Source organism: Eptesicus fuscus, chromosome 20 (assembly GCF_027574615.1).
Source record: "Eptesicus fuscus isolate TK198812 chromosome 20, DD_ASM_mEF_20220401, whole genome shotgun sequence".
NCBI classification, from domain to species: Eukaryota; Metazoa; Chordata; class Mammalia; order Chiroptera; family Vespertilionidae; genus Eptesicus; species Eptesicus fuscus.
In genome coordinates this window covers 44,280,412-44,300,290 of record NC_072492.1, presented here as the reverse complement: position 1 = coordinate 44,300,290, position 19,879 = coordinate 44,280,412, and the positions used below count along the sequence as shown (strand labels likewise).

General features: G+C 41.5%; 1 protein-coding gene across 1 annotated transcript in view; it reads left to right on the top strand.

The window, feature by feature from the left end:
* LOC103291129 (ABC-type organic anion transporter ABCA8-like) overlaps positions 1–6,961 on the top strand; it is a 52,097-nt gene extending 45,136 nt beyond the window's left edge. The window contains exons 33-39 of the mRNA XM_054709160.1: positions 236–311; positions 391–485; positions 3,044–3,163; positions 3,349–3,489; positions 5,135–5,214; positions 6,549–6,604; positions 6,737–6,961. Of these exons, the coding sequence (XP_054565135.1) occupies positions 236–311; positions 391–485; positions 3,044–3,163; positions 3,349–3,489; positions 5,135–5,214; positions 6,549–6,604; positions 6,737–6,835 (667 nt within the window). The 3' untranslated portion in view covers positions 6,836–6,961. The remainder of the gene's footprint in view (positions 1–235; positions 312–390; positions 486–3,043; positions 3,164–3,348; positions 3,490–5,134; positions 5,215–6,548; positions 6,605–6,736) is intronic.
* The last annotated feature ends 12,918 nt before the right edge of the window (positions 6,962–19,879 follow it).

Here is a 19,879-nt window from a genome sequence, read left to right as displayed (position 1 = left end):
TTAAGTGTAAACTATCATAGGACAGCTATTTGCATGTCATAAAATGCACTTCTTTTAAAAGGAAAACTAATGTTGGGGGGCACGGGGGTGTCAAACCAGGCCATTGTAACGTGGCCCAGCGTCTATTTCAGAACCCCATCTCCGAGCTCTGTCCCCACCCTGCTCCCGCGTGGCTCGCTCTCCCACCAAGTGTCCTGGTTGTCAGAGGCCTGGAGCCCCACTGTGTTTGCTTCAGGTTGGTGGACGCGCTCAAGCTGCAGGAGGAGCTGAAGCGCCCCGTGAAGGCCTTATCAGAGGGAATCAAGAGAAAGGTAGGGGCGGGGCTGGGGTTACCCCAGGAGGCCCACGGAGCCCAGATCCCTGCCAGATGCGCCCTTCCTCTCCTTCCAGCTGTGCTTCGCGCTGAGCATCCTGGGAAACCCATCGGTGGTGCTGCTGGACGAGCCGTCCACGGGCATGGACCCCGCCGGGCAGCAGCAGATGTGGTGAGGGGCGCGCCCGGTCGGGGCCAGCGTGGACGCCTGGCAGGGAATCCGTGAAGTGTTTAACTCCTGTGAACATTGTCCCTTAAGCTGTTTGGTTTTGTTTTTCCCTTTTCATCAAGTTTCTAACGTGTGAAATCTGAATTCTGTCGGGGACATATACAAACTTACATCAGTTTCTTAGATCAAAGTTGTGGCTACTTACTTTTTTTTTTAAATATATTTATATTGATTTTAGAGAGGAAGGGAGAGATAGAGAGATAAACAAACAAGAATGATGAGCCAGAATCACTGATCGGCTGCCTCCTGCATACTCCACTCTGGGGATCCAGCCCCCAAACCAAGGATATGTCCTAGTTCATAGGTCAACCCTCAACCACTGAGACATGCTGGTTGGGCATGGCTACTCACTTTTAAACTCACAGTTCCAAGCAGCTGAGCCAGCTCTCTGTACCCAAAGAGACGAGTTCACTATCACTAATTCCATCATAATATTTATCGCATTCTAGTACCAGTTTTTCAATCTCCATTAGATTGGGGTTCCGTGAGAGCAGAGATGTTCATGCTCACTTTTCCTTGAAGTAAGTACCCAATTCTTTGCTAAATGAGTAATGAACAATAGATCTATTCAAATAGTATGTATTTATCCATAATTATTAAGCATTCATCTCTAAATATTCTACAATCTGATTTTAAACCCTCAAATTTAAACAGGAAACTCATCCAATGTTTTGACTTAGTTTCTGCGAAATCGTTTTTAAAATGTGTAGCTTTGGACCATTTATTATAAAAAGCTGGTACTCGTATACATAACTGATAAGAACATTTTTCATCATATATGTGCACTTTTTTTTAGCTTGGCCTTCTAGTCAACCTTCAGCTTCATTGAAGGGACTGTCTGGGGTTAAAAGCATAATTCATCAATGAGCCTCTCTTATCTTTCCTTTATTGGCAGGAGGGCTTACCCCTATGTGAATTTGGCTTCCCATTTTGTTATGTTGGGTTCAAATCCCCGTGTAATAGCCACCACTGAAGGCATATTTCGGTAGACTTTGAAAGTGTTGTTTGACTTGAGGCTCCATATGCTTCGTGGCTTCCAAAACACAATGGCCTGGCCCGGCAGGCGTAGCTCAATGATCGACCATCGACTTATGAACTAGGCCAGTGGTCGGCACACTCATTAGTCAGCAGAGCCAAATATCAACAGTACAACGATTGAAATTTTTTTTGAGAGTCGAAAACTGACTTCTGCTCATGGGCCACGAAGTTTCAATCATATTGTACGTGCGTGCCTGCGCATGGTATTTTGTGGAAGAGCCACACTCAAGGGGCCAAAGAGCCACATGTGGCTCGCGAGCCGTGGCTTGCCGACCACTGAACTAGGAGGTTACGGTTCGACTCTCTGTGGGGGCACATGCCTGGATAGCAGGCTCAATCCCTGGTGTGGGGCTTGCAGGAGGCAGCTGATCAATGATTCTCTCTCATCATTGATGTTTCTATCTCTCTCTACCTCTCCCTTCCTCTCTGAAATCAAGAAAAACATATTAAACACACACACACACACACACACACACACACACCAGACTGCAAATCCTGCAGCAACAATGGTTGGTCCAACTGCCATCCCTATAGCGGCTGTAGCTCCAGCTCAATTCCCCTGTTTACCCTGCCTCCCAGAGAGCTTAGTTCATCCCAGCCCAGAGGCCAGGGCCACCAACTCCACACCTCTACAGAGGCAAGGCGGCCACCCCTCCCATACACTGTCTCTTAATACAAAATAAAAACAACCCTGAATATTGTTCATATAGCCAATACTTTTCAAAAACATCTCACTGTTTCTCATTAAAGGAAAAATAATCATGGTCAGGGCCCAAACATACTCACTCTGAGTACAGGCAGTCCTCGGTTACGTCAGACTCAACGTATATCGTTTTGTGGTTACATCGCCACCTCCCATTTATTTATTAAAAAAAAAAAAAAGTTCCATCATTTAGACGTATATATATATATATATATATATATATATATATATATATATATGCTTTATATTTTTATTATTTATTTACCACAAGTAAAGGTCAGGAATTGTTATCTTTCTTTTAAATTAGTTTTACTGTTTCACTTCACTACTACTGTGTATGTTATGTAGGTGGGTTCCAACTTATGGCGAAAATCTCTGATTTATCTCTCTCTACCTCTCCCTTCCTCTCTGAAATCAAGAAAAATAAATACACAAATACACACACACACACACACACATACACACACACACACACCAGACTGCAAATCCTACAGCAACAATGGTTGGTCCAACTGCCATCCCCATAAGTGGGTTCCAACTTATGGCAAAAATAACCGGAGGACCTACTGTATTGTAATTGCTCAATCCATCTTTTAGGAAGCTATGGTGTATCTGTGTGACACAATAAGACACAATCACCCCGTGTCCCACACTTCTCGTGAGAATGGTAATTCTCATTAGGATTCACAGGTGGGGCAGAGGGCGGGTTTCTGGATGTTGTTGTGCATGTTTCCCATGCATATCTTTTCTTTCCATTCAGGCAGGCGATCCGGGCCAGCTTTAACAACACCGAGAGGGGCGCCCTCCTGACCACCCATTACATGGCCGAGGCAGAGGCCCTGTGTGACCGTGTGGCCATCATGGTGGCCGGGAGGTTGAGGTGGGTGTCCGCCCAAGCCCACACTTGACCACCAGGTGCATGGCTGGCAGTTTGTCGGTGGGCAGAGAGGTCACTGTGAAAAACTGGGATCACCTGGCCAGGGCCTGATGGTGAAGTTCTGAGATAGCGCTAGCAGCAAATCCCAAGTCTCAAGCATTGCCTCCTCCTCCTCCCCCTTCCTCCAGATGTATTGGTTCCATCCAGCACCTGAAGAGCAAATTTGGCAAGGATTACCTGCTGGAGATGAAGGTGAAGACCCTCGCCCACGTGGAGCCCCTCCACAGCGAAATCCTGAGGCTTTTCCCCCAGGCTGCTCGGCAGGAAAGGTAAGGATGGTGGCTGGCTTTGATCTGCTATCAGATGTCAGTTTTTCCTTGTCATGTTCATAGAGCTGTGGTCATTCAAGTCCACATTTAGCCCAAAAGGAAACCTCAAAGAAAGAAGTGATTTATTGGGCACTGCAGAAAATCAACTAGAGAAGAGCTGATGTTGGGTGTTATGGTCCTACTATGTACCAGGTATTGTCCTGTTCTTGGGTTATCTTATTTAATCCTCACGGAGACTTTCTAAAGTAGTCTCTGATGTTTCAGTGAAAAGGGAGATGATTGCAAAAATGCATTGTAAGAGTCCGGCCTTTACAAGGACCTTAATCCATGAAAATTGGTAGATTGGTTAGGTCACATGATAGCTAATAAGTAGCAAAACTGGGATGTAAAACTGTTTCATTTCAAATCTATTAATATTTCCAACTTTATATAGAGTCTGGTCATGGAACAAACCTCATAAAACTAATACACTAAAAAAAATACAAAGATTAACATTAGGGTCATTTTTTTAACAACTATAATTCAACTGCAGAAGACAGATAATTTAGCTGTTGGGGAAAAGTGGTAAAGAGAAACAAGTCATAATGACAAGACCAGAAAATATATTTCTACATTGGAGTATACTGTATATATAAAGTCAATGTTATAACTCACCGTGCAGCCCAGGACTAAATAGAAACATGTCATAGGAGTCGGGAATGAGCAAAATGGATAATAAAGGTTGCTCCATAAATATGTGAAATAGCATCTTTAGGAAATGAAATCTGAATCTTTCTGGTTTTCAAATGATGGAAAGACAAATTTATCTAAGAAACAAATTATTTTCAAAATGGTGGCTGGACATTATTTGGAGCTTGAATTCCTGGAGATTTCTGGTTTCCTAATCAGAGACTCAGTTATGGTCTCCTGTGTTAGGAAAGCAGTTTGAGTAGAAAGGGGAAGGTAGGCAAGGTAGAAATGCTCTGGAGAATAGACGGATTTCCACCTGAGCTGGAAGCTTGAAGAAACTGCATGGTGTCAGGGCCCGGTTGGAGGACGAAGCCGAGGAGTAAGTGTTGACCTAGAAAGTGAGGTGGGCCCTAGCCAGTTTGACTCAGTGGATAGAGCACCAGCCCGTGTTCGATCCCAGTCAAGAGCATGTATTTCAGTTGCAGGGTGCAGGCTCCATCCCGGGCCCTGGTCGGGGCCTATGCAGGAGGCCACCAATCGATGTGTCTCTCTCACATCGATGTTTCTCTCTGTCTGTCTCTCCCCTTCCCATCCACTCTCTCTAAAAATCAATGGAAAAAATATCCCCTGGTGTGGATTAACAAAAAAAAAAAAAAAGTGAGGTGGAAGGTGACTTTGGTAAATCTGGAAATTTACTTTGCATTGTACCTTCTCATCTCCATCTGAGGGGCCAAGGGCACTAACCTTTCTGTCTGACTCCGATCCCCGGTTTTCCTTGTGAACTGCCTGTGTGTGTGTGTGTGTGTGTGTGTGTGTGTGTGTGTGTGAACTGCCTCTTTTTTATAAGTATGATTCACCCTCTGCATTTCGCCTACCCCAAACCACACTTACAGAAATAAAGGCCAGAGAGATGTCTGAGTCAGTTCACGTCTATCACGGGTGGTATCAGCATCTCTCTCTCCTCTTTGCCTCCCAGGTACTCGTCTCTCATGGTCTACAAGTTGCCGGTGGAAGATGTGCGACCTTTAGCACAAGCTTTCTTCAAATTAGAGAGGGGTAAGAGTGATAGGCTTTGAAGTAAGAGCCTGAAAGCAGGTAATTTCAAGTCACAAAATAATCCATCTCCATGGAAAACATGAACTGTGTTATAATGTGATAAATTCAAAAGTTAAAATTTCAAATTGAATTTTAGGAGCACAATATCAAGGAAGTACAAGCATTCTCTGTGCATTTATGGGGGTGGGGAAATGGGACTGATTTTTACTCTTCTGGTTTTATTCCATATCTTTTTGTGTATATATCTTGGTATAAGTCATAACTCAATCATAGATGCATTTAAGAATAATACTGTCAAAAAAAGAAGAAGAATATTGTCTTTTGGAATATTGGTGCTTACATGTTTAAAACTAAATTTTATGTGGACTTGCATATTATTGTTTTGCCTTGAATTCTATATTAAGAAACTTACCTCTTGTCTGGTCACTAAGATGATCTTGTGTCTGTTGTGCTATTAAACTGACCACACTGCATCTGTCATCGCCAGGTTCATGTGGTCCTTGCCATTTGAGCCCATTAACTCTGTGACTCTGCTCTGTGCTAGCTGGACCTCCCTCTCCATCCATATTCTTTCATTGTCACTGCCCAGTGATATCTTTGCTTGCTTGTCATCTTCCCTGAGGAAGAGATTCGAGTCTCCTGGTTCTAGAAGACTCTTCTTCCTCCTGTTAATAGCATCCATGGTCACAGTGATGCCTCTTCTTTCTATTCTCTGAGCTGAGCACCCCGGCATTCTGAGCATCCCCAAACTGACACTGTGGCCAGTACTAGCCTGGTATCTCTGGTGGTATATTTCCAATCTGATACTATTGGTGGCATATTTCCAGCCTGCTGGGCTCTTATTGGGGCTCTAACTATACTTCCCAGTCCATTTTAGTCAAGGAGAAGGTTTTCTACTTGGTTTGGGTCAAGCAAGCTGCAAGGACAGAAAGAGGTCCATGAGGATTACCTGCTTCTGAGAAAACCACAGGCATCTTTCTCTATAATCTTCTGATGCAACCCTTTTCCAAAGGTATCTGCCTTCCACCTCTTCCTGTGCTGGATGTGCAAAACCCCCAGCTCACCTGCAGGAAAGGAGGCCTTCTCGGCACCATTTCCTCCCTTAAGTAGACATCTCAGAATCTGTGCAACATAGCACCTTTTCTCCAAACCTATGTGCATGCATTGCTGTTCTTTTAGCTGAAGGCTCTCCTTAAACCATCCTAACGGTTCTTGTCTTCACCTTTTCATTTAATATTTTTTTAAAAAAATGTTATTTGAATTCTGTGCTGACTTCTAAGGCCATCTGGATATAAAAACATATAAATCCCTAACATCCATCCATCCTTGTGCAGTTAAACAGAGCTTCGACCTGGAGGACTACAGCCTGTCACAGTCCACCCTGGAGCAGGTGGGTCAGTTTTAGTGATCTTACATCATCCATGGAATTTAACTGTACAATAAGTACATACTATTTTCACTCACTTAGAGCTGCAGGAAACAGTATGACATCCCTGTCTCTCTACTTCTTATCCCCATTTAGGTCTTCCTGGAGCTCTCCAAGGAGCAGGAGCTGGAGAATTTTGATGATGAACTTCAACCCTCCATGAAGCTGAAGCTCCTCCCACAGGAAGAGCCTTGAAGCCCCAAGTACTTTCTGTTTCCATTCAAGCCTGTGGTTGTTTTTGAAGACATTTATTTTAATAGCCTCAATGCTTGTATCTAGAGCCTATATGGTGAACACTGACATGGTGTTTGGTGTGGTGGCGAGGAGGTCACTGGCAAATGCAGTGACAACAGGGACAGAGGCACCCGACTGAGCCCACCTCCCGGTCCCAGCCTACGTGTGTCTGCAGGTCACCCTGACCCCATTTCTCTGTCTAATGCTGAATAAATAAATTTACATTTCTGATTATGATATACAAATTTTATTAATATTTTTATCAAAAACTTAAAATCCTTTTTTTGCTAACCTAAACTGAGAAATCCATATATTTACTCTTCAGCAAGTATGATCCTTTATAAAGCTAATATTTTAATGATAATTTAAGTGAGCATGTCAAAAAGTATTATACTTATTGAAAAATATTTTAATACATATTTTATGGCTAAAAATATGAAAACATCATTCATTGGTCATAAAATCTGATATCAATATATTTGATAACATTTCCACTGATAACACTATATCAGTCATACAGACATAGTCTGGAAAACTGAAAACTTGCTATTAGGAATGTATTATACTTTTTTATTTTTATAAACCAACAGAGTCCAATTTTTATTGTATTTTTTAAATCTTTGCTAAAGTTGCTTGTACTATAACTGATCTTTTATGGACATCTGCCACTTCATCTCAGAAAGGTGATAAATGTAATAGGTCCAATGACCAAGTTGGTGGAAAATATAAAATAAATATCATATATATAATTTTGAAATGTCTTCTATTTCATGTGTCTTTTCTCTACTCTTGGGCCTCCAATTTACGAGTTCATTGCAATCCAATGGAAAATGATTTCTAATACAAGAGCAAGTTTGCTGCTTTAATCAATGTGCTACCAAAATCTAAATGAAGAAGACACCACACCATGATTAAGGTAGTAAAAAGTGGTGGCAAGCAGAGCCATTTTCTAGAAAAATCATCTCAAACTACTGGGTGTGATGACCATGCATAAAATGTATGATTTTCTGAGTGGAGATGATTCTCTGAGCTTTCTACCAATGCTTTTATGTCTTTTCTTCCCTTTCAGAAAATTCTTAGCATCCCAGAAAATTCTGCTCTGGAGAGCTCCCCTCCCAAACTTTCTTCCCAGGCTCTTATGTGAGTTCAGTTTATTCATCTTGTGCTAGGAAGAAAAAAAAATGAATGGAACTCAGTTCCTACCTTCAGTGAATGCTGCCATGTGGCACAGTGACTTAGAGCGTGGCCTAAATTTAATCTTGGATCTGCCATCTACTATCTCTGCAGACCTTGTTTACTCATCTGTAAAATGGAGATCTTGATCTCCTTACCCACAGTAGAGGTTACCATGACAACCAAAAGAGACAAAGGCAACAACAACACCAAACTGCTGCCTGGCTGTTACCAGTGCTCAGGGACTCAAAGAAGCTCCGCCATGTCCTGACCAGCTCCCTTCTGGTTCCTATCCCCTCACTTCTCAAGGACACATCGAAATGAACCTGTTTTCACCTCATTCCCCAAGGGCCAGAGGAGGTATCTGGAAATAGTACACTGAACAAACTTTTTTTTAATGGAGGATTTCACATTGTAACCCAAAGAAATCACACAAACTAGGTCAGTGGGAGAGATATCCTGGGACAAGGAGAGCTTTAGCACTGAAGTAACTTTTTGTTTAATCCATGGATTCAACCAGCCTCGGTATCACATACAACCATGTCTTTGGAGAAATGAAAATGACAACTGTATCATACCTGAGATTAAGTTTTCACCTGCTCTTGGGCAAAGAAAAGCTTGCCCAAATCTTCATGCCGCTTCATTGGGACCAAAGTCTGGTGTTGGCTTCAAATGATGTATCTGGGGGAAGGAGGGGCTAAAAAAATGAATACTATTTCTCCCACCTTTTAAGTTCTTCTAGCTGGACTAGTAATCAAATTAGCAGTGACATATTAACAGGAGAAAGTCAAATTTTAATACATGGGCATGGGGAATTCACATATGCATGAAAATCCCAAAGACACAAGGCAACATTGGGTATATATGTCATTTTGGACAAAGGAGAAAAGGGGGAGAATGAGCTATTCAGTTTCAGAAGTGATAATGGGGGATTTACAGATAGTTGAGGAAGAGTGGAACACATTTGGCAGGCAAATTCTTGCCAGGCAACTCAGAAACAATGGGATGTGGGTATCTAGCTAATAGACCCTTCCTGAAGCTTCCCCAAATGCACCCTTAATTCAAATTAGGCTAACATGAACATCCTCAGACTTCCTTTCTGAAGCAGGTTTTTCTATCTGAATCTCTTAGGGAGCAAAGGAGGAAGGGTCAACATTTTTCTGAGTCTTTTGTTTCTTAATCAACAGCTTAAAATCAGTATTAAAAAAAAAAACAACAACAACACCTCAAAACATTTTGTCCCCTACAACTACAAAGGAAATCCATTATCATGAATCTGGTGCCACACAGAGGATGATGAACTTTGAAATGTTTCATGATCAGATGGAAGTTGTTGACATTTCTGAGGCCAATGAGAAAACCTTGAACTACTAGTAAAAGAACAGATGAACTGAAGCGTTTACCCTTAAACATATCACAGCCACTTATATTTATAGACCACAGAAGACAGGAAGCATATTGCTGTGCAAAAGATCATTCTTTCTGCTCCTTATGGCCAGTCTTACTCTATCCATCCATTTTTAAATCATCATCTCACTTCTATTCCATAATGTTCTTTTAGCCTCCTTTGTTTTGCCTTTTCTCTGGAGGCCATACCAAATTGTATTCAAGGGAAATAGTCACTTAAAGTAAATTGGTTGGCCCAGCCAGGGTGGCTCAGTGGTTGAGTGTCAACCTGTGAACCAGGAGGTCATGTTTCGATTCCCCGTTGGAGCATGTGCCCGGGTTGTGGGCTCAATCTCCAGTGGGGGTCATGCAGGAGGCAACTGATCAATGATTCTCCCTCATCATTGATATTTCCAGCTCTCTCTCTCCCCCTCTCCCTTCCTCTCTGAAATCAATAAAAATATTTTTAAATAAATAAATAATAAAGTAAATTAGTTGGCATGGACAATGCTAATTAAATGACCAACATCTTTATTTTTCAACCAGATGCACAATCCTAAGGAAACCTGGCTTCTGTCTCCCTCTCCCAGGCTTCCTCTTTTTCTAGTGTCTATGCTTTTGATTCCTTTTCTGCTCACATGTTTGTTTCCTCTTCTTTCTAGTTCAACACTTCCAAAATATTTTCCAAGATTTTGTTGAACTAAAACTATGGGGGAGGATTTTTCCCACAATTTAACAACAACAATAAAAAAAAAAAAGTACAGTCTTCCAAACCCCCAGATAGGCCAAGTAATATATTATGTTGAATGAGAGTTGCTAAAGGAGACAGGGGAGATATGAGAATGCGTTTACAATGGTGGAAGCCAAATGTCTCAAGAGACATCCTTTGTCTACTCCAGAGGAGAAGACCATCCACAGCTGTGAAAGGATTGAGGGGCAAGACAAAATCACTATCATCACATAATACAGAGGAAATCGCAACATTTGGAAGTGGGGAGGGTTAATATTCTTTTTACAAATTCCAGAATTTCCTTACCTTTTTTTCTGGTAACTTAAAATGTGTATTTTCACCTTTCTCTTCACATTCGGGGGTGGAGGGTCGGGGGCGGAAATACATAAGACTTAAATGAAATAGTGATTCTGAAGTTGAGATCGTAAACTTTGGGAGCCTGGATGATTTAAGTCTTGGTTTGGGGATTGAAAGGTCTCTTGTATCCAGGTTCTAAGTAGGCTGAAGCTGCTCTGCTGCCATCAGAGACTCATGAGAACTAAGCATAAAGCCTGCGAGTGATTCTTATTACCTTGGTTATTTGAAGTCTGACGCCCTGGACTTGTTGGGGTGGTCTGAAATAAAAGAGAGGAGACTGTACCATTTTATTTATTTTTAAAATATATTATTATTTATTTCAGAGAGGAAGGGAGGAGAGAGAGATAGAAACATCAATAATGAGAGAGAGTCATTGATTGGCTGCCTCCTGCATACCTCCCACTGGGATCAAGCCCACAGCCAGTCATGTACCCTGACTGGAAATTGAATCATGACCACCCGGTTCATAAGTCCATGCTCAACCACTGAGGAACACTGATTGGGTGCCATTTTAAGCTTCTAGCCTGTTCAATACTGGAAAGCTCATGGAAAGAGGGTGGAATAAACGTTGGAATCTAATCTTTCAAATGCAACAAAACTTTCAAATATCTCCAACCCTGACCTTTCCCTTGAGCTCTGCTCATATATCCAACCACTTGCTTAATTTCTCCATTTGAATGTCTAACTCAAATCTCAAACAGAAGGTGTGCAAAATGGAATGCTTAATAGATTTCCCTTTGCCTTTTCCTTCTCAGTAAATAGCAACATCCAGTTGCCAACCCAGGAGCCACCCTTGGTTTCTCTCTTCCCTCCTTCCCTTCAGCTGATCCAATGGTACTGTTGACCCTACCTCCAAACTGTACCCCAAATCCATCCACCTCTTTACATCTCCTGTTACCACCATAGTTTGAATGTTCTCATCCAGATTTCTGCATTGGCCTCCACACTATTTTCCCTGCATCCAATCTTGCACTCTGTACTTTATTTTCCATGCAGCGGCCACAAATCATACCATGTCATTGTTATTGAACCCAACTTTGTGTGCCCAACATTTCAAAAGACCAAAACTCAAAACATTGAAGTTTGGAGTAAGGGAAGGTTTATTGGTCAAGATGGTGTCAACTGAGAAGATGGAAGACCTAACGGTGACTCAAATCCATATTGCTCTCTGGGCTAGGTTAAAGGGTTTTGAGGAACTAGGGGTACACAGAAGTACTGGTTGGACAGGTTTTAATTGGAAGACCTTGGAACTTGGCCATTTATGGTAAAAGGCATCAGCACTGGTCCTGGACAATAGACTCTTTGCTTCTGAAAAGGTGTCGGTGTTCAAGATCCAGTTATGTCTCAATCTGTGGTTCTCTGTGTTTGTGTGTGCGTGATATGGGACTTCGGTTCCTGGTGCAGCTGGAGATCAAAGTTCTCTATTTTGCACATACTTCAGCTGCATAACTCACCATTTTGGTCTGTTGTCTCTAAAAAGCAACTCAGTATCTTATTAAACAGGATAAGACTATTTTCAGCTGGTTATGTGGTTACATCACCATATCCCTTTTAAAATCCACCATTGCACTAAAATAAACTCCCTATACAAGTTTGCAGATCTTTCTATGATATGGCCTCTGCCCGCTTCTCTGACAATCCAGCCACATGGGCCTTTTATCAGTTCCTTAAAAACACCAAGATTGTTCCACTCACAGGGCCTTGCATCTGCTTTTCCTTCTGCCAAAAACCTTCTTCTCCCGGACATCTGCATACTTGGATCTTGATTACCTTTCAGGTCTCAGTCAGCTCAGTTGCCTCCTCTTCAAAAATATCACCCTGACAACCAAACCTAAAGCCGCTCCCAGTCGCTCTCACTATTTGCTTTGCTTTATTCTTCTTAAATTATCTGGCTTATTTATTTATTTGTGGATAAACTGTATGCCCCACCCCCTCCAGTTAAAGATAACCTTCACGAGTGTTGGGATCTTATCTTTCTCATTGTTTTCCCATGGCCTGGAACAGTACTTGTCCTATAATAAGCAACCACTAAATAATTATTGAATTAATCAACTACCTAAATACAACCTCTGTTTCTCTCTGTTCTAGCACTTATTACTATCAAATGTAGTCATCAGTTTTTTCTTCATTGGACTTTTCAACGTGTTGAAGAGAAAAAAAATAATTTTACCTCCACCCTTCTAGGTTCTCGGCTAAGATCCCCCCATCCCATAATAAAAATATTAATAGAAGAAACACAAACAGAAGTTTGATACATGTATACAAGGGAGATACCCAGGAAAACTGAGAAACTCTCCCAAATGGCTCAAGCCATCACTTTAAAAACAATCTCTAGCCCAGCCATCATAGCTCAGTATTTGAGTGTTGACTTATGAACAAGGAGGTCACAGTTCAATTTCCGGTTGGGGCACGTGCCCCGGTTGTGGGCTTGATCCCCAGTGTGGGATGTGCAGGAGGCAGCCGATCAATGATTCTCTCTTTGATGTTTCTATCTCTCTCTTCCTCTCCCTAAAGAATGAGCAAGTCATCAAGGGGAAGGATGAAAAGCAGGTGAAATGGTAGGGAGTCTTGAACTGGCCTTTCAAGTTCACATTCCAATGTGGAGAATACCAAGACCAATAAACTACAAGATAATTATTTGACCTGCCTGGGAAATTGAAGGAGGAAATTGAAGAAGGAGACCAAAAACATTCTCAGAGCCACTTTTTTTCGGACCTGTGCCTTTTGACCATTTTTATATAGTGTCCATGGTTTTGGCCATTCAATATACTTTAATGGACTTGTTGCAAAATGCAAACCACAACTGCCGGGCATTTAGCTACAGCTGTCTAAGAAATGACACATCCAGTTTGTGCTTGTCGTGAACCTTGTGGGTTCCTTTCCAAATAGCCACTTCCTTTGTTGTCCCTGAAGAGGGATGGTGAGTAGCTTCAGAACAAATATATGGAGATCGCTATCTCAGATATCTGAGATTCTGTGCTGCATTTCTACTCAAAAAAAAAAAAAGGAAATTGTGAAGAAACTATACCCTACAGTTCAGAAAGTTGAAGAGCCTGGCTTTCTTAAGAAATCCCAGCAGGGCAGAAAGATATTGGCCAAGAACAAAGAGCAGGAGGCAACGGGCTCTGAGAAGAGAGGGTTGGTGCCAAGGGACTCTGAGCTACAGAGGGAGGGAGCTGCTCTGCTGCCATTTGGGAAGGTAGTAAAATCTTGCCAGAACTCTAGAAGGATGAATGTTTGAGATGTTCGAATACTGCCCTAGCCTGTTTGGCTCAGTGGATAGAGCATCAGCCTGCACAGGTGTTTTTTAATCTGAAGATTCCTGGTGGGAACCAGGCAGCAGCAAGAGTCGGAGGACACATACCCCTCTGTTTTCCTGAATGACCTTGAACCAAAATGATGTCGTTCATAGGAAAAGAACCTGGATCAAGACAGCAAATGACGCTGATACTTTTGACCTATTCTCTCAGTCTTCTTTCTGCAGAGATAAGCCAGCTTATCTCTAAAATGACCCAGGGATAAGGACATACATAGCTTTGTGCCACCACCAGAAACTCAAGAAGGGTCCCACTCACAAAGCAAACCCTCAAAAAATGTTTTGTGGATAATGTAATAGAATTGCTTGAATTAATGGCAGTCCAATCTGGCATCTGTAGAAGGCTTTTTCCTAAAGATACTGGGGAACTCACAGAAACACTGAAAAAGCTAAAACCTCATTTCAGAAAGTGGTCAGGCACCAGAAGAAGTGAGGCAATAGGAAAACACAGCCAACCTCACATCTCAGGGACAATCTAATTTGGGCCACACCACCAACACCACTCCTGCAAGACCATTAATGCCACCAGCAATGGTCACAGCCACTGACTTCCCAATGCTGTCACTGCTGCCGGACTTCCAGCACTACCGTCATGAAGACTGTCTCTGCCATCCCTTCACCTTCACCTCACTTTCCCTGGGTTCAACGACTCCAGCTGGAGCATCCTACTGGATGGGCTGAGAGGGAAGGTTGGTCCATTGGCTTCCACTGTGAACAGCCAAATTCTGCCCTCCACCAAGGCTTAAACTTTATGGACTGCTCGACTTAGGGTTTGAAAGAATTGTACTGTATCTAAGAAAGGTTGCATGAGGGTTTTAAAAAATGGCTTGCTTTAAGCAAGTAAAGCTTCAGGGAATAGAAAAGACTGACTCATCATAGGAGGAATCCCTTAAAAGACAGGGTGACAGGAGGGAACATTGGGAAGATCAGCAGCTGTGGAAGTATGAGAGGAGAAAGGTCACTCAGTGATGCTCTAAAAAAATCAGATTTATCACAGGATTTTCTTGTTCTATTCTTTGTAGTGTGTGTTTATTATCATTATTTTTGTCACTACTCCAAGATCTCCATACTCTTCTTGATAGTTGCCAATTATCTATTTTAAATTTAAATATTTGGACTTCATAGGAGATGTACTTCCATACCCAAATAAGTTATTCTGGAACACCCCCTTCCCCTTCCAAAATAATTACTAATCATAGACTCTAAATCTCAAAAAACTTTCTAGTTGAATGTCTATGTTTATGTCTATGTCTATGCCTACATCTATCTATATCTATTGTGATGGAAAGAAGAAGAACGAAATCATATCAGTGGTTGATTCCTTAGGTTAATTGATAGTTTCCAACGTGATGGCCAAAGGACTCGGTGAAGAGTTAGTTACATCTATTTTGTTGTAGTTGTAAACAACTTTGTTGGTTGCTACAGAAGCATCCCAAAGATTTCAAATAATTTCCTGTATGCTGACAAGATTGACTGCCACTTGGTTCCAGTCCTGAGCCACTCTTTAATGACACAGTGAAAACAGAATGAACACGCTCCAGAATCACCAAAAATTATATTGCATTCCAACTTCCTATGTAAGCTTTCCTCTGGGGCTTTTCCCTCTTCTCTCAAACTTGCAGTGTCTGCTTATTTTTGAGCCAAACGCTGAGCACTTGCTTCAATGAGGGATGTGCTACAACTTGGATAGTTTGCCACACAGACCTATTCAAGATCAAGAGGAGAATACAAAATTTCACAGATTTGGGATTAAGTCAGAGAGACTAATAAAAGAATGTCTTTACTACACTGTTGGCTTTAAACTTACAAACTGGGAAACTCAATAGTCATGTCATTAAGAATGGAGTATAGCCCTAGCTGGTTTGGCTCAGTGGATAGAGTGCTGAGCTGCGGACTGAAGGGTCCCGGGTTTGATTCGGTCAAGGGCACATGACCAAGTTGCGGGCTCAATCCCCAGTAGGGCATGCAGGAGGCAGCCAATCAATGATTCTCTCTCATCATTGATGTTTCTATCTCTCTCTCCCTCTCTGAAATCAATTATATATATATGCCAAAACTGCTTTGGCTCTGTGGATAGAGCATCAGCCTGCGGACTGAAAGGTCCCAGGTTCGATTCTGGTCAAGGGCGTGTACCTTGGTTGCGGGCACAACCCCAGTAGGAGGTGTGTAGGAGGCAGCTGATCGATGTTTCTCTCTCATCTCATCAATGTTTCTAACTCTCTATCCCTCTCCCTTCCTCTCTATAAAAAAATCAATAAAATATATTTTTTTAAAAAAAGAATGGAGTATAACTTCATTTGTGCCTTCTACAAAGTCAGAAAAATAGACTCCGATCTGAACCTATTTATCTTTGATGAATGCTGGAAGGAAAACACACCATCTGGGTTCTTACGTAAATTAGCCTTTTTTAAAAATAAAAAGTGCCTCTTGTCCTTTGGCTTGTTCTTGAGACTTTGGCGCAAAGTGAATCCAGTTTTCACCACCCAGTCCTGAGATGACTTGAAGAGCTCTTCCCACGCTCACTCAAGGTTGTGCTTACACAGAAGGACAATGGAGCCCCATGCTGCCTACTTGGTTACCCCAATTGTTCAGTAAAGTCCTTGTGTAAAACAACATGCCATTCTTTCTCTGGTGTGTCTTGTACAAATAGGTAGGGGAGAATGGAAAGAGTCTGATGCTCCGTTTCCTTGTTATTTGCCATCTCGATCTTCAATGGAAGACTTCTCGTTCAAGATAAATACATTCTTCCCTCTCACTCCAAATCCTCAGAGGTTAGAAAGATGAAAAAACAAAGGTATAATGAGTGTGTGTGGGGAAAAATAGAAAGAGAATTGGTTGACCATAGACTGTGAAGAATTCCTGAAGAAATGAAAGCTACCAAGAACACATGGGGAAAAAAAGGAAACATTATCCAAAATGGGGATCAGAGAGGGCTGTAAGAAAAGGGGGGAGTGATATAGAATGCCACACTCAGCAGGGGTGGATACTGGGAGCAACGAGACCCGAGACCAAATTAGATGTGGTGTTTTGGAAAGGTTGACTCTGTACAACACCCTCCATTTGGGCCAGCGATGTTCATGCTACATGGCTGGGGAATGTTAGAGAAAAGAGGGCAATGGTGATTCAACAGGACTGAGGTGGAGGGATATATTAGGACTAAAACGGCATTTCCAAGAGTCCTGAATACATCTCCCTGCAAGCTTTTCACCACATGTGTTATTTCATTAAATGAAGCGACATCTGTTCTCCATCGTAGCAGGTTGTTTGTGCTACATGAGTATAAATTCTCCCCTGCTGAAGTCATTAAGCTATGTCATTCATTCTTCTCTCTCGTGATTCTCTTTCCTTTACTAAATTGGGTCTGATTCATCCAAGGTTGTTAGGATCATCAGGAATGTTTCAGCCTTGAATTCTCTGAAAAGCAGCTCATGACATATCACTTCCTGACCTGGGCAAAGTCAACTTGGCATGTTACCGATCTTTGCCTGTCAGGATCTCTGGCTCTGGTACCCTCAACGCCTTCTACTCCAAAGTCCAATCACTGGAATTCTCATTCCTGGAATTCTTCATGCGTAAAGGACTCAAGAAGTACAAGGGTACAGATTTCAGCATAGTATGTACCTATTGGGATTATATAGATAGGTAAGAAATGAGCTAGGAAGACCCAGTAATGTGGTATTTCCTACCAACTCTGGCAATGAATATGATTTGAAAGCTGTTTGAACTAAAAAAAAAAAAAATTCCCTTATATGTGATATAGTATTTTGATCCAATACAGTTACTTTGATTGTATTCGATTATGAATTAGAAAAATAGATTAGAATGAAAGCAGCCTGGAATTCATAATAAACATAATCTATACCGCCACATAATTAGACAAAAAAATAATTTTAATAGCTTTTCCTAATAATTTTAACAGGTTTTTTCCTGATGACATGACCATGGATCCTGATCAAAGGGGAATTAGTTTCTGAGATTGGAGCTGCAAGAGGTAAATTGTGAGTATTTTTTTAATTGTCAACTCTGGTGGGGGTTTTTTTATTGGTATTTTTTTAATTTAACTTTATTGTTGAAAGTATTACATACTTTTTTCCCCATTGACCCCTTCCACCCACACCCATTCCTCCCAAGCCTTCACCACACTATTATCTGTGTCCATGGGCTATCCAGATATGCATATAAGTTCCCCTGTTACTCACTCCCCCGCCCGCTACCCACACCCACCCTCACCTTCCCTCTGAAATTCATCAGTCTGTTCCATGCTTCTATGTCTCTGGATCTATTTTTGTTCATCAGTTTTATTATGTTCATTACATTCCACATATGAGTGAGATCATGCGATACTTATCATTCTCTGACAGGCTTATTTCACTTAGCATAATAATCTCCAGGTCCATCCATGCTGTTGCCAATGGTAAGAGTTCCTTCTTTTTACCACTGTGTAAGTCTCCATTTGTGGATGTTGTTACATGAGATCTCATTTAAATACAATTTTATAATTCTCAACCTAAATTAAAAGAAGTGAATTTGAAAGTTGTTTTTATACTTTTACAAATCACCGAAGCATTTGGAGCAGGTAGGTAAAATAATTATACTACCAGATATGATCCTTCTTAAGTGTTATCCCTAATTTTTGTTTAATGAGCTGCCTACCAGCTCCCATAAAATAGTTACTCCAATAATCATAGGGTAGGAAAATCCCAAGTTTTAACTCATTATTAACTTATTCTTTCTTACTCACTTATTCTTTCCCTTCTGCATCTCTAAGCTAATCGCACCTGATGCTTTGTTGGCACAGAAAACACCTACCACTCACCTGATCCACAATGAATAGTCACTGTTAAAATTTGAATCCAATTCCATTGCAATCTGGAGTATGATTAAGGAGAAGGAACTGTGAAGAGCACAAGGTTCTGTGGCTGCCCTATCAGATTCAGAAATGAGTTATGGCTAAATAGTGTCTCCATCTCATAAGAAATAAATGAACCACTTAGGCCCAGGCACCTGACCAAACTGATACACCACCAAGAGTAGCCTCATCTTGGCACTGCGCCCTGAACGTCTGCTTTGAAAGGAAGAGGCTAGCATCTGCTTTGATTCACATTGCCTGGGTCAGAACACATTTTGTTCATCTCTCTATTGATGTGGGAATGTAGTGTCGTGGTCCCCCTGGATGGATTAAGTATTTGTGGTGTTTCTTATTAAGCTGTTGACTTCCTGCAGCTGTTGAAAAATCTCAAATTCACACTCTAAACCCATCAGAGGTCTGGCCCTCCTGTTCATATTTGGCTTCTCAGTGTTGCTTGTAAGTGGTAAGTAAGTTGATATCTTCAGCCAGTTAGGCCAGTTGAACAGTTGTAAATCCAAATTTATGTCATTTTGATTAAACAGGGCAACTGAACACAATGACCCTCCCCTGTTGCTTCAAAATTAACTTGAAGAAGGTTTTGCTTTGAGAGGAGAAAATATGGCCTATCCTGTTGTACAGTTAGGGAATGTGAGAATAAAATTAAAAAGTGCTGGCCTGGCCAGTGTGGCTCAGTTGGTTGGAGCGTGCGGGTTCAATTCCTGGTTGGGCGCATCCCTAGGTTGTAGGTTCCATCAATGGTCGGGATGAGTACGGGAGGCAACTGATAGATGTTTCTCTCTCACACTGATGTTTCTCTCTCCCTCTTTCTCTAAAATCAATAAAAATATATCCTCAGGTGGGGATTTTAAAAATATAAAAGCTGCTTAATTGAGTTAACATGACATAAAACCCCTATACTTGATATAATTCATCTATGCAAAATACATAGATGAATACTGTCTTCTTTTGAAAATATAACATAAATAAGCAAGATGTGAATATATGCAAGTGTCCTTTAAGTAAATAAGTAAAAATTTTAATTTTTTTAAAAGAAAGTCTCCATCCATCACCATTTATCCCCCTATACCTTCCTCCATCTCCCCACTTCCCCTGACACCCTCCTCCCCCGCACAGCAATCACCGTACTGTTGTCTGTGGAGCTGTGACCTATTTGACAGTGACGTTTAGGTTCTA